Here is a 15,904-nt window from a genome sequence, read left to right on the forward strand (position 1 = left end):
GTTTTCAAATATACTGTATATCCCATAGTTTGTAGACTCTATAACTTTGGTACAGACTAAATAATAAACACTGATTTGGGGTATCTTTACCAAAGAGCTGTAACAGAATACATTTTGGTCTAAATTTATGATGAAAGATTTTTTACTTGCAAAATTTTATAACAGAAATTTTTGTTTTCAAAATTTTGAGTATTTTTGTTTGTTTATATAGCATTACATAAAAAAAAACCCAGTGTGATTAAATACCACCAAAAGAAAGCTCTAAAAGATGGCTAATCCTCACTGCCCATATCTGAGAGGATGTCTCCAGTCTATCCCAAATGTTATCCATCAGATGTTCTATCCTCCTAATTTCCATAACTGTATCCAGTAGGTCTGTCTGAGACAGGACAACAGTTTCCTCCAGTGGAGAGATTTGGTCTCGTACCTGCTGTTAGGATATGGGTGGTCAATTTTTTAGAAGTTTTGGGTATATCTGTGAAAGGGAGCCCAAGAAGGTTGAGAACACGGTCCAAATGGAGTAACCCTCCCTAGACTTGACACTGTAAATCTTCTACCTTCTCTCAGGCTGAATCACGAGGCATAGCCAGAATATATGAAAGAGAAGCCAACTGATTGTCTGCATCTGCACCACATCTTGGATTCAGAGGGTTTATAGGAGTGTAGAACCTCAGGTTGAAGCATACTGGAGGGTTACCATTACTGATTCCATTGTCAAAGCACCTTGTTGGATCCCGGTCTAACCACTTGATCTCTGGAAGGTTTTACCTCTTTCATGTCCAGGGCATTTCTTGCTATTTGCCACTGCACTATTTTAACTGGTAATTGAACGGTCATGCAGTGCTATACCCAAATTAAATTGATATTGTTTTTTCACACATATAGCGCTTTCTTTTGGTGGTATTTGATCATCACTGGGTTTTTTATTTTCTGCAATTGGGAAGGGGTTAACATCTAGGGGCGATCAAGGGAATAAATACGTACCCAACAATGTGTAATGTGTGTATTATGTACTGCTTTTACTAACATCTTTGCTTCTCATCCCTGCTTTGCAGGAATAAGAAACACAGAGATCATTTCCTGTGTACAGATTGTTCATCAACACAGAGCTCTGGGCTGTGATTGGACACAGCTGATCGGCAGGTCCCAGTCCTGAATCGTGTTGTGGAACCAGTCGGACTTGCTAATAGACTCCCGCTGTGTACAATCACAGCAGGTGTCGGTGGTGGGGGCGCGCATGTGTGCGCCATAAACCCAAAACCAGGCAGTGACAGACCAATATGTCGCTTTGCCTGCACGGCCCGCCTGTGCACAGTACATTGCGGTTGGGTGGTCCATGAGTGGTTTGGGTGCCGTTGCAGTGTTATTCTGGATTACATTAGCAGTTTAGTTTCCTCTGTCACAAGTGATCCTGTACAATTGTCATCACTCTTTTTTTTTTTTTATTCTAAATTTTAGGTGATTTTCAGGTTTGGGGGCTGAGAGTTACTGGGAAAGATGGTCCTACTGAAGCCTTAAGAGGAGAAGATGTCACCATCCCTTGTCTGCTGTCTGGTGTCCCAATACCGCTGAATCTAGAGAAACTATCAGTTGTCTGGACTCTCAGATTACAGAATGGAACTGAACGGGAGGTTTATGGTTTTCATAGTTCCCGCCATAAGTCATCGAGAACCGGATCTCAAATGCATGACAAAGACCTCCAACAAGGCAATGCCAGTCTTTTCATACCCAACATTCAGATCACAGATGAAGGGGACTATCGCTGCTTTGTTATCTTCACTCCAGATTCCAGCTCCGTTACATCTACTCTGCAAGTATCAGGTACACAGTGAGATTCACAAGGAAAGAGAAAAATTAGGTGTACTAGACAGTGCCGATAATGCATTTATTGATAATGAAAGGAATAAAAATAATTATACTCACACATGGGGGTTGACATACTAAAGGCAAATTGGCTGTGCACCATACAAGGTGCAGTTGCTCCAGAGCTTTGTGCATGAGATAAAGATTCACTTTACAAGGAATACTCAATCATGTGCAAGGAAAATTGAAAAAAGCACTTTTGCTTGCACATGATTAGACGATGGAAGTCAGCAGAGCTTCTGCTCATTTATTAAGCTTTGGAGCAAAGTGCACAGTCTATTTGCCTTTAGTAAATCATCCCAATAGTGCATGGGTCATTCACAAAGAACTGTCTTCACCAGGTGTAAAACTGTAAAAAAAAAAATCTGGACTCCCTCGCTACTATGTAGTATGTGGGGATGAATAGTCCAGACTGCAACCCGAGCAGCCATATAATCCAGCCAAGACCTCAAAAGTAACAGCCATCCTATGACCATGAAAAGGCTCCATATTTACTCTAGGCACATGCGACTTGTTTTGTTTCGAATCTAAATTATATCTCCCTGGACCCCGCATTCACTATATCTGGTCTGCCCGGACCCCGCATTCACTATATCCGCTCTCCCCGGACCCTGCATTCACTATATCTGGTCTCCCCGGACCCCGCATTCACTATATCCGCTCTCCCCGGACCCCGCATTCACTATATCTGGTCTCTCTGGACCCCGCATTCACTATATGTGGTGTTCCTAGACCCCGCATTCACTATATCTGGTCTCCCCGGACCCCGCATTCACTATATCTGGTCTCCCCGGACCCCGCATTCACTATATCCGGTCTCCCCGGACCCCGCATTCACTATATCCGCTCTCCCCGGACCCCGCATTCACTATATCCGCTCTCCCCGGACCCCGCATTCACTATATCCGCTCTCCCCGGACCCCGCATTCCCTATATCCGCTCTCCCCGGACCCCGCATTCACTATATCCGCTTTCCCCGGACCCCGCATTCACTATATCCGCTTTCCCCGGACCCCGCATTCACTATATCCGCTCTCCCCGGACCCCGCATTCCCTATATCCGGTGTGCCCAGACCCTGGATTAACTATATCCGCTCTCCCCGAACCCTGCATTCACATACACAGAACATAGAAATGCAATTATTTTAGTAAATATAAACTGCTAAATACCTTTACCCATCAGCAGTATATAGCAGTCTTGTGACTTCTATCAGTGTCCAGCAGAGCACTGGTTAAAGCTTGTAGGAGGAGTTTTCTTGCTGCTCTAGCAGGATGCAGAACCCCTGACCTGCTGATTTGCCCTGTGCTGATCACATGCACTCTCTGTAGGTTCGACCGCGAACCAAACGGGGGTGTTCGGTCCATCACTACTTAGCAATAGAATAGAAAATAAACCCGTGAATAGAATAGAAAATGAAAGAATAGAATAGACCACAATAGCATTGAATAGAATAAAATAGGAGTCTTCCAAAATTTTAATTTTGAATTGACTTATAACAAATATATGAAAAAAATTCTGAAAATGATACATTCTAACATAACGAATATGACAAAATGAAATTATTAACGGAGAAATCCAAAATGAAACACATTTTTCCATCGTTCACATCACTTGTCTACTTGCCACTGATATGTTTTTTCTCTGAGTAATGGTGGAGTCCAAGAAAGAACCCCAAAACATATTAGTGCCGGCGGAGATGTGGAGCTCATGGGGTATCTGTGTACTTAGTAAGGTCTTGGCTTCATTGCACTGCTGTCCGATACACAGCCCTGACTATTCATCTCCAAATGCACGCTAGTAGTCAGGAAGTCAAGTTTTTATTTTTTTTTATTTTTTTTTTTATTTACCATTTTACTCCTGGCGAAGACAGCTCTTTGTGAATGCCCCGTACAGCCATGGCCAAAAATCTTGTTCCCCCCCCCCCTTCCTGCAGTTCTGTCAGATGACGCATGACAAATGTTTCAGCATTCTCATTTTTATTTCTTTTCTTTGTATTGGTGACACAAAAAGTGGAGAAACAAAAAGCCAAATCTGGCACATTCCATGCAAAACTCCAAAAATGGACCGGTGAAAATGATTGTCGCCCTTAATTTAACCACTTATTTACCGCGCTATCGCCAAATGACAGCTACAGTGCAGATTTCCAGTTCTGGGAGGCGTCATATGACATCCTCCCAGAACACGCCCCTCCCTAACAGCGGTGCTGCAGTGCTGTCTGTGATCTCTGTATCACAAGGACACAGATGATCACATGGCATGATTAAAGGACAATCACAGTGGTCTTTTACCACATGATCAGCTGTGTCCAATGACACAGCTGATCACAAAGTAAATACAGTTGCTGCTTATTAACAGTACTTTCTTCACGCTGTCACAGCCTGAGGAAAGTACAGCCGATAACCGGCAATTCACAGGGCACATCTGCACTGATAATCAGTGCAGTCCCAAAAGTGCTGCCAATCTGTGCCCATCAGTGCTGCATATGAGTGCAGCATCATCGGTGCCTCCTCATCAATGCTCACCAGTGCTGCCTCATCAGTGCAGCCTATCAGTGCCAAACAGTGCAGCCTATCAGTGCAGCCTCATCAGTATGCATGATGAAGTGGAATTCAAGAAAGCAGTTAAGTTTGCGGTAGAACATTTGAACAGACCAAAAGTTCCCCGTGAACATCGAACCTAATGCAAGTCTATGGGACTCGAACTTGCAAATTCAAAAGTGCCCAGGCTTATATGCAAGGTATCGGCCATAAAAGTGGTATGGGGACTGCCCTGAGGAAAATCTTTTCAAAAAGTACAGTTTTTAAAGGGGCAGTCATTTTCATTGCTTAAAGTGGAGTTCCAGCTGAAAAAAAAAAAAAGTCAGCAGCTACAAAAACTGTAGCTGCTGACTTTTAAAATACAGCCACTTACCTGTCCCTCGGTCCAGCGGTGTCCTCACCACGGCTGGTTAAACCAGCCGTCTTCTCTCCCTGGCGCCGGCATCTTCAGTGTGGGCACCCGGCCATGACAGCTTGCGGCTTCACAGCCGGGCACCCACTGCGCATGCTTGAGAAAAGGTGCACTTTGTGAATGGCCCCGTAGTCTTCTGGGAACCGTCATGTGAGCAAGTTCTGGCCAGTGATCCATCCTCAAGACCCAGTAATCCAATGGATGCTCAATTGGAAAGATCTCCAAGTCTACTCTTGCCCCTAGATAATCCTGCACCAGATGCTGCCAATGGGTGCTTAAACCTAACAGCCCTGGGTGCTGAGAACTAAAGAACTGTTTAAAGGCATCAGTCAGCTGGTCGCCTTCTCCACCGCTCTTCCTTTGACAGAACAAAGCCTCAGAAATACGTTGTCCAGGAAATGGTAACCTCCCATTATCTGGAAAGGTGTTACACAATTTTTTTTAAGGGGTCCTGAAGATGTTTCATCTGCTCCCTCTGCGAAGACTGAATAAGCTCTTGTAACGTGGATCAAGATGGGTTGCCAAACAGTATTGATTCCTCTCCTTGATAACACGAATCCTCGGGTCCTTATGCAGGCTTTGCAGATCAGGGAGCCCATGCAGCATAAGTTTGAGGAGGCAGGAAATTCTGAGTCCTCCGGGTCACTGAGGATGACATTGTCAGGAACTACCTCCTCACAACAGCGTACTACTCCTGGCTGGGTTTCTGGAGACTGAAAATCGCCCCTTGAAGACTGCTGTATGTGATCCTCGACTTCCATGCTGCTGCAATCCTCCTCCTCATCATCATCTCCCTCCTCCTCCTGCTGTGTGTTCTGTGGCCTTGCAGGAATTGTTTCTACATAAAGGGGGCCTTGGGAGGACAGGAAATCCTCCTCTTCCTCCCACTGTTCTGCCTCAAGTGCCCTTTCCATGATTCTATGCAGCGTGTGCTCCAGCAGGAAGACTAGAGGGATAGTGTCACTGATGCATGCAGTGTCGTGGCTCACCATCCTTTTGGCCTCCTCAAATGGTGACAGGACAGTGCATGCATCCTTTATCAGCAGCTACTGGTGTGGCAAAAAGTAGCCAAGCTCCCCTCAGCCTGTCCTTGTGCCATATTAACACAGGTGCTCACTGATGGCCCTCTGCTGCATGTGCAGCCCGCTACAGCATTGCCAAAGTTGAGTTCCATCAAGTGGGCATGTCATAAATGAGTTGGTTGGTGGGCAGGTTGAATTCCCGTTGACCACCAGAAATGGCCACAGACTTTTCTGGCCTGCCTCAGAAGATCTTGACAGCCTGGATACCTGTTCAAGAAATGCTGCACCACCAAATTCAGGATGTGTACCAAGCATTTGGAACATGTCAAGTGTCCCTGTCGGAGGTATTAGAGAAGGTTGGTGCCATTGTCAGATACAACCATTCCTGGCTCAAGCTGCCATGGCGTCAACCACCTCTGAGCCTGCCCCTGCAAAACTGGCAAAATCTGTGGCCCGGTGTGGCTCCTGTTCCCTAGACAGACAAGCTAAAGCACCGCGTGGCATCTCTTAGCCTTACTACTTGCGTAGCCCCTTGAACACTTACAGGGCATTGCTGGTTCAGACGACGATTCAGCGGACGAGGCCATAGAGGAAGAGGAGGGGGTGGAGCAAATAGATGTGGCAGAATCACCACTAGCTTTTTGATGGCGTGGTGGCGGAACAAGCTCCAGCACTGAACCCTGTCCTACATCCTTCCCAGCTGCTAGCAGAGTTATCCAGTGCGCCGTAAAGGATATGTAATGTCCCTGAACGTGCCTGCTGGACCATGTGTCGGCAGTAATATGGACCTTGCTGCTGACTGCCCTGTCCAACGAGGCCAAAAGATTGCTTTCCACATGATGGTACAGAGCTGGAATGGCCTTACGTGACAAGAATTGTCTTTTCTGAACCTGCCACTGTGGTACAGCACATTCTGCAAACTCATGGAAGGGGACAGAGTCCACCAGATGGAAAGGCAGCAGTTGCAATGCTAGCAATTTGGCCAGGCTAGCATTTAGGCACAGAGCATGTGGATGGGTGGGACAGAATTTTTTTTTTATGGTTCAGCAACTGGGATAGCGAAATTTGCCTGCTGAAATTAATAGGTGGTGTACTGCCATTCGATGGGGTGCCAGGACCTGTGGCACTCACTGCTGTACCATCACTCCTCTCAGTGGAGGCTGTTGAGAAGACCTGACATTATACAATAGAGGTAGAGACCCCAGATGAGGAGCAAGAAGAAGTCTGCACTTTTTTCGGATGTGGGTCTTTCAGGTGCTGTTGCCAATGGGCTGCATGGCAGCTCATCATATGTCTTGTCAAGCATGTGGTGCCCAAGCGGCTGGTGTTTTGGCCACGCTTGATCTGCTTCAGAGACTGCAAACAGCAATGCTGCAGTCTGCTGCACATGTGCTGAAGAAAGGCCACGCCAGAGAACTTTTGGTAGTCTGCCAGGAGTCATCAGCACCCTGCACCTGTGGAGAGCTGTTATGTGAAGTCATCGATTGGCTGCCCTTACGCCTGACCCTGGAGGACATCCTGCCTCATTGGAATTCTGCCTTCTCACTTTCTTCCTCTGTTCTCTTAGATGCCCAAGTATAGTTAGTGAACTCAACATCCCCTTCCTCCTCGTCACTGGAGCCAACTTGGCAGTGTGCTGCAGCTGGGGGAACATGACTGCCAATTTCTTTTCCATCACTGGCACCCCCTCTCTCTAGGCTCATGTCACTCCTTTCCTCAACCTGGGAACTAACATCGGAGCATTAAAATTGCTGAGCATCCTCCAGTAGCATGTAACTGACACTACGATCAAATAATTCTGGTGACTCCTCCATGCATGATGGTGGGGCTACGAAAGGAGCAGCTGTGGTGGACAAGGAGCCTGAGGAATAGGCTGCTTTTGGCAGCTGCGGTGGAAGATAAAATAGTATGAGCCTGGGTGACAGAGGATGAGGATGGATTAGTTATCCACTCCAACATCTCTTCTGCATGTTGTGGCTTAATAATAAATATGGCCAGCATCACTTTTCACTGTGGACACAGAGGCTACTTGCCCTCTCTTAGCTGCCTGTGAGCATCTGCCTCTCCTTGGTCTTTTGGACATGATAGTAATTTTTTAGGGGGATATACTGTATATCACTTTATTTTTCTGTGTACGATGGGATTTTTGTTGCTTGGGTGCAATTTGTTTGTGCTTGGTGCACGGTTTTATTTATAATTTTTTTTTTGTTCTTCTAACACTGCACAAGACTGCTCCTATAACAGTGCACAAGGCTGCTGCTATAACACTGCACAAGGCTGCTGCTATAACAGTGCACAAAGCTGCTGCTATAACACTGCACAAGGCTGCTGCTATAACGGTGCACAAGGCTGCTGCTATAACGGTGCACAGGACTGCCGCTATAACAGTGCAGAGGACTGCCGCTATAACAGTGCAGAGGACTGCTGCTATAACAGTGCAGAGGACTGCCCCTATAACAGTGCAGAGGACTGCCCCTATAACAGTGCAGAGGACTGCCCCTATAACAGTGCAGAGGACTGCCCCTATAACAGTGCAGAGGACTGCCCCTATAACAGTGCAGAGGACTGCCCCTATAACAGTGCAGAGGACTGCTCCTATAACAGTGCAGAAGGCTGCCCCTATACCAGTGCACAGGAGTGTCTCTATAACAGTGCACAAGCCTTCTCCTTTAACAGCGCACAGGACTGCTCCTATAACACTGCACAAGGCTGCCCCTATAACGGTGCACAGGGCTGCCCCTATAACGGTGCACAGGGCTGCCCCTATAACGGTGCACAGGGCTGCCCCTATAACGGTGCACAGGGCTGCCCCTATAACGGTGCACAGGGCTGCCCCTATAACGGTGCACAGGGCTGCCCCTATAACGGTGCACAGGGCTGCCCCTATAACGGTGCACAGGGCTGCCCCTATAACGGTGCACAGGGCTGCCCCTATAACCGTGCACAGGGCTGCCCCTATAACGGTGCACAGGGCTGCCCCTATAACGGTGCACAGGACTGCCTCTATAACGGTGCACAAGGCTTCTTCTCAGGGATCCTGTCGCCGTGCGACGGCCACGGATCCCCTCGAGCCACGGCAGTGCGAGTGTGCAGGCGCGTGTGGCCATGCATGCACAGTAGCGCGAAAACTCGCACAGTAAGTGTAAACGTCACGCCAGGCGGGCTATTTAAACCTGCAGAATAGTAAAATCAATGCCTTCTGGTCTACAACGTTCCTGCACACATTCCTGATCCTGTTACCTGTATTCTGATTTACCTGACTAAGAAAGCACTCCGCCTGCACCGACCTCAGCTATCCCTGACTATCCGCTATCCCTGACCATCCGTTTGTCTGCTCCCTTGTACCTTATCTGCCCGCTTGTTACTGACTCTGGCTTGTCTGACTCTGCTACATTTACTTACCTGCACCTGGCCTGCTTCCTGACAGCTGCCATACTTACTTGCCACTGCACCCACGGTCCTGCATCTGGCTCATATCCTGACGGCTGTCATACATACCTGCCTGCTACTGCATCTTTGCTCCAGTGTCCAGTCCCAGTCTGCATCCTGGTTGCCACCATACCTGCCTACTGCTGCACCTACGTTCCTGTACCCGCACCTGGCCTGCATCCGGATCTCCTGGGCTTTCAGCTACCTGCCGCCAGCTCCAGACCTACCTGGCACTTGTACAACTCCTGGCTCTGCGCCCTCTGTTCCCACTATCAGGGGCTCCGAGCGGGAGTTGTTAGAGGACGCCCTTTCTCCACATCAGGCTCCCCAACCAGGTACGTGACACTTCTGCTATAACAGTGCACAAGGCTTCTGCTATAACAGTGCACAAGGCTTCTGCTATAACAGTGCACAAGGCTGCTTCTTTAACACTGCACAAGGCTGCTTCTTTAACAGTGCATAAGGCTGCTCCTGTAACAGTGCACAGGACTGCCGCTATAACAGTGCACAAGGCTGCTTCTTTGACAGTGCACAAGGCTGCTTCTTTGACAGTGCACAAGGCTGCTTCTTTGACAGTGCATAGGGCTGCCCCTGTAACAGTGCACAGGGCTGCCCCTGTAACAGTGCACAGGGCTGCCCCTGTAACCGTGCACAGGGCTGCCCCTGTAACCGTGCACAGGGCTGCCCCTATGAATTAGTTAAGGACTAAATTGTCCAGTGCTTATCTGTTCCTGTCCTAATTTATGACGCTGGCTTGCTCTGGAATGTGCGCACACTGGAAGAGACTCACGCTGACACACAAGTTCAGTCTATGAACACTTCTAGTTTATTATACTGAGAAAGTGAGCTTATATATGCAGAATGATGCAAGAGTCATGTGAGAACAGCATAAGCATTATATTAGTCTTTGATTGGTCACTTTACACGAAAACAATCTCCGTCATGGTATAGGTGTGATCTTCTTCCAAGTCTTATCTATAGAAAGAAAAACATTCCTTTGTCTCAAGTTGGCACTGTGGGAGGGGGTCGGTGTGTGTGAGCAAACAGGGGAACCAGTGCACGGCCAGTGATGTCATTGGCAAATTTTTTGAATCATCTCTAAACCCGCAACAGCCAGCCCAAGACCCACAACTGGAATCGGGAGATGCGAGAATCGGTCATGGGTGCCGAGAGTCTTGGTGGCATTTGGGAGGACTGGATGGGGAGGCAAATGCGCCCACTGGGGTCGGGACTCAGGAGTCTCAGCGGGGGACTGTCTGTCACTGGCAATGTCAGCTAGGAGGAGGAATAGGAATTACCGTACATGCTGCTGCAAAAAACAGGAGGCACAGCATGGCAGCCAGGCACAAGCAGTGGTGAGATATTAACCGCACCATGTCCACAGCCCCTAACCATCTCTTGTATCCTACCTGAAGCCTCTAACCATCTACAATATCCTGTCTGCAGCCTCTATCTCTTGTATCCTCTCTGCACTCCACAGCCTCTAACCATCTCCTGTATGTCACAAGTTAGCCTGCAGCCTCCTGTTGCTTTGTCTTACCTCCTTGTTGTTTTGTGTTTACTTCGCATGTGTGTGTCTCTCTGCTCACCTATGGGCGTCGTCTGCTATTCCCTGGGTTTTATGTTCTTCCCTTTCATCACTTCCTGGCCCGCCTCCTTGTCTGCCTGTCTATTTAAGACATGCTCAGTCTGTCCCACATTGCCTGAGCAACGGTTATTGTCTGTGCTCCCCAGTGTTCTTCCATATATCCCGTCTAGTGGTTCTGTGTATCGACCCCGGCTTTGTCTCTGACCTCTCTCCTACATCATCCACCTGTGTACCGACCCCGGCTTCGTTCCTGACCTGCTTGCCTTCCGCCTGTCCCGACTTCGGCTTGTCTTCTGGATCTTCTAGTCTACTCCCATTGCACCCTGCTCCCGCTGGCGGTCTCTTATACCACAGCTGGGTGTACCTGGGGGCCGTGACCTGGTTCCAGCCCGCTCCAAGTCCATCCCCACCATCAGGGGCTCTGGTGAACAAGCGGGCTGGGGCTTAGACTCCGCGCCCTGGGGAACCCCAAGCTGTGGATTAAGAGCTCACCACCACAGGTGCTGTCCACAGTCTCTAACTGTATCATATCCACAATCTCAAATCATACCCTGTACCATGTGTGCAGCCTATAACCATCTCCTGTACCATGTCCACAGCCTTTAACCATCTCTTGTATCATGTCTGCCGTCTCTGACCATCTCTTGTATCATGTCTGCAGTCTCTGACCATCTCTTGTATCATGTCTGCAGTCTCTGACCATTTCTTGCATCATGTCTGCAGTCTCTAAGAGCCTGGAAAGTGCACCTGAGAGGATGTCTGACAGTTCCCCGCCAGGCCAGTCTGGGGGGGGAAGGTTCCCCTCTATATCAGTAAACCCCCTTATGTTAGTGTATTCACTTTGTGGAAGGTGGTCTGTTGCAACAGTTTTCACTGGAACAGGTGGTAAGGGGAAACCTTCACATGGGAACATCCAGGCCTGGACTGGCCAAAGGGCACACTGGGCATTTGCCTGGTGGCCCAGGGCTGCCCGGTCCCTGGCCTGTCGATGATTGAACTGTAAAGCAGAAGGTCACCACTCACATCCTGCTATGCAGCTGTGCCTGTGATGGCTCTTCCGCCCCACCAAGATTTAATTTGGGACCAGCAGGTGGGGTGGGTTTAGACATACCACCTGAAGCTCCAGATCGACATCCCTCCCCTCCAATGGTCATTGACACCTCTTTATAATCAGCAACAGCTGATTGATGATAGGCTGTCTGTGTGCTGGATAGAGAAGAGGAGTCTGGCGGCTATCTCGTGCATCCTGCACAGCTAATGGTGGTGGGATGGTTGCCCGGGCGGGCATCTGTTATTGGCAGTCAATGTGCAATGGGCTGTATGATGGAGATGGATCTTCTCCAGGTGTGAGCACAGCAGTGTGTGTGTGTATGATCTGGGCTGATCTTCCTGGGGATAAAGGTGTGCACAGCTCAGCATTTGTCTGCACATGTGTTTTTATTAACTTTATTACATTATTTAATTACATTTGTTTACACATTGTGTATAGTTTGATGTCAGGGCGCCATACTGCACTCACCTTGAAGGTCGGATGTGGAAGACAACACTGTCATCAGTTCTTTCTGAGATGCTTGATCCTTGATCAGGGGTATTGACATCCCTGACCACCACTGATATAGACAATCCTGACCACCTCCTTCATCAGGGGTATACACATCCCTGACCACTTCCTTCATCAGGGGTATAGACATCCCTGACCACCTCCTTCATCAGGGGTATAGACATCCCTGACCACCTTCTTCATCAGGGGTATAGACATCCCTGACCACCTTCTTCATCAGGGGTATTGACATCCCTGACCATCTTCTTCATCAGGGGTATAGACATCCTTGACCACCTTCTTCATCAGGGGTATAGACATCCCTGACCACCTTCTTCATCAGGGGTATAGACATCCCTGACCACCTTCTTCATCAGTGGTATAGACATCCCTGACCACCTTCTTCATCAGTGGTATAGACATCCCTGACCACCTTCTTCATCAGGGGTATAGACATCCCTGACCACCTTCTTCATCAGGGGTATAGACATCCCTGACCACCTTCTTCATCAGGGGTATAGACATCCCTGACCACCTCCTTCATCAGGGAATAGACATCCCGTCCACCTCCTTCATCAGGGGTACAGACATCTCCGACCTCCTCCATCAGGGGTACAGACCTCTCCGACCTCCTCCTTCATCAGGGGTACAGACCTCTCCGACCTCCTCCATCAGGGGTACAGACCTCTCCGACCTCCTTCTTCATCAGGGGTACAGACCTCTCCGACCTCCTCCTTCATCAGGGGTAGAGACCTCTCTGACCTCCTCCTTCATCAGGGGTACAGACCTCTCCGACCTCCTCCTTCATCAGGGGTACAGACCTCTCCGACCTCCTCCTTCATCAGGGGTACAGACCTCTCCGACCTCCTCCTTCATCAGGGGTACAGACATCCCCGACCACCTCCTTCATCAGGGGTACAGACATCCCCGACCACCTCCTTCATCAGGGGTACAGACATCCCCGACCACCTCCTTCATCAGGGGTACAGACATCCCCGACCACCTCCTTCATCAGGGGTAAAGACATCCCCGACCACCTCCTTCATCAGGGGTATAGACATCCCCGACCACCTCCTTCATCAGGGGTAAAGACATCCCCGACCACCTCCTTCATCAGGGGTATAGACATTCCCTGACCATCTTCTTCATCCGGGTATAGACATCCCTGACCATCTTTCATTAGGGGTATAGACTGCTGCAAGATTGTTTAACAAATTATTTGAACAATGCGTTGGCATTTCTGACTCTTTTGGTATCTGTTATGTCAGTGTTCAATGATGTCTCTGTGCTCCAGTTGGGGAGATTCACCCTCCACTTGCCCTGTTTACCATTCCACCAAATCAAGAACAGAAATCGAGGGAACTTTATTCTATTGATCCTGGTGGCTACCTGGGATTTCTCCTTTATTTCTGTATTGGTGGTTAATTGTTTATGGGACTGAAATTGAAGGGAAATCCCTCCAGCTGGACGCAGGTGACAAAACAGCCGGGTTATATTAACCTGACTTATAACTTAAACACATTAGCTGAGCACTGGTTACACCTAGTAGGAGGAGTTTTCTTTCTGCTCTAGCAGGATGCAGAACCCCTGACCCTCTGTCTGGATAGTGCTGATTGGCCCTTTCCTGATTGCATGCACCCTCCAAATCAAAAAAACACACCCCTGTAGCAATACACACCAAACTGAGCATGTACATAGTCTCTCCACATGATTTTTCTTATCAGGAGGTAAGAGAGGGATACTGGAATAAGGGGAGGATCAGAGAAGTCAAGATCTAACAGCATTTTTACACAATGCAGAGGATAACCCCTTAGGTTCCACAGTGAGTATACCAAGCATGCTTTACTGCATCTACAGACTGATTGTACTGTTGTGGGTTTAGTAACACTTTAAGTGAAATTAGCCTTTAGTATAGAAATAATGAGTAACTGTCTTTCCTTGTACAGTTAAGCCGCAGACGGCGCTGAGCCATGATCAACAGATTGAAGATGGAATCACGGGATCTGTCCGTTGTGAAGTCAGCAATTTTTACCCAGAAACTGTGAAGATCCGATGGGATAAATCCAGTAAAAGTAACAGCAGGAGCTCACCTTGGGACAAGGACCTTTGTTTCACAACACTTTTGGGGAACAGCGATGGGACATTTAATGTGACCAGTGTGCTGATTGTGGAGCCGACTACCGACTTTGAACCCGGAGATGTATTATTCTGTATTGTCAGCCACAGATCCCTGAAGGAGGAAATTATTCTCAGCTTTACCATGCCAAGTAAGTAGCCTTAGAATAGGATATCAGCAGAATTCGGCTCCGACTGCCTTCCACAAATCCCAGATCTTTCAGATTAGATCCACAGATTTCTCAGCGTGATGTTTCCAAAACACCAAATACTTGGGCTGCATTCACACCTCAGGAAAAGTGTTTACAGGTGATTTTGGAGTGGTTTTTTTTTTTGCATATTTTTTTTGTTCAGATGTATTCAGGCTTGGGCAATTTTTTTTTCAGCCAATGGAAATCTAGTTACTGGGAGTAGGAGAGAGTTATTTATGTTTTTAAAAATAATCTTTTTCAGGCACTCCCACTGAAGTCTAGACATGTGCAGAACAAAATCATTATTTTTGTTTCATTTCGGATCATTTCATTAACTAGCTGCCGACCGCAGATAGCCGAATGACGGCTGCACTGCGGCCGGACAGTTCTGGGTGGACGTCATATGACGTCCTCCCAGAACGCGCTCTCCTGCGCACCCCAGGGGGCGCGCACCCGGCGATCTCCGTGATCGCTGTGTCCTATGGATACAGCTGATCACGTGATGTGGTAAAAGGCCAATCACAGCGGGCTTTTACCACGTGATCAGCGGTGTCCAATGACACGCTGATCAGAGGGAAATGCAAGTCCCGTTTCTCGGCTGCACTTTCCTCACGCTGTCAGATCGTGAGGAAAGTACTGCCGAGAACCGGCAGTTGTCAGAGCAGGGATCGGCACCGATCATCAGGGCACTGATGATCAGTGCCCTGATGATCAGTGCCCAGCAGTACCACCCGCAAGTTCTGCCCAGCAGTGCGCCCACTAGCTCCGCCCACCCGTGCCCAGCAGTGCACCCACCTGTGCCACTCTGCAGTGCCACCTACCTGTGCCCAGAAGTGCCACCTACATGTGCCCACCAGTGCCACCCACCTGTGCGTGCCCACCAGTGCCACCCACCTGTGCCCACCCACCAGTGCCCGCCCACCAGTGCCACCCACCAGTGCAGCCCAGCAGTGCTGCCAGTCAGTGCCACCAGTCAGTGCCCAGGGGTTGTGCCAGTCAGTGCCGCCAGTCAGTGCCCAGCAGTGATGCCAGTCAGTGCCGTCTATCAGTACCCATAATCAGTGCCGCCTATCAGTGCTGCATATTAGTGCCGCCTATCCGTGCCACCTCATTAGTGCTGTCTATCAGTGCCGCCTATTCGTGCCACCTCATTAGTACTGCCTATCAGTGCCCTTTAGTGCTGCCTATCAGTGCCCATCAGTGCTG

At 48.7% G+C, this 15,904-nt stretch overlaps 1 protein-coding gene across 1 annotated transcript in view; it reads left to right on the top strand.

Annotated features, from left to right (window-relative positions):
* Positions 1-15,904, top strand: part of LOC149435860 (uncharacterized) — a 118,808-nt gene that overhangs the window by 12,258 nt on the left and 90,646 nt on the right. The window contains exons 3-4 of the mRNA XM_089662358.1: positions 1,459-1,821; positions 14,339-14,659. Coding sequence (XP_089518484.1) covers positions 1,459-1,821; positions 14,339-14,659 — 684 coding nt within the window. The remainder of the gene's footprint in view (positions 1-1,458; positions 1,822-14,338; positions 14,660-15,904) is intronic.

The sequence above is a fragment of the Staurois parvus genome, unplaced genomic scaffold, assembly GCF_062004578.1.
Source record: "Staurois parvus isolate SC_StPar_1 unplaced genomic scaffold, SC_StPar_1.0 ptg001460l, whole genome shotgun sequence".
Lineage (NCBI taxonomy): Eukaryota > Metazoa > Chordata > Amphibia > Anura > Ranidae > Staurois > Staurois parvus.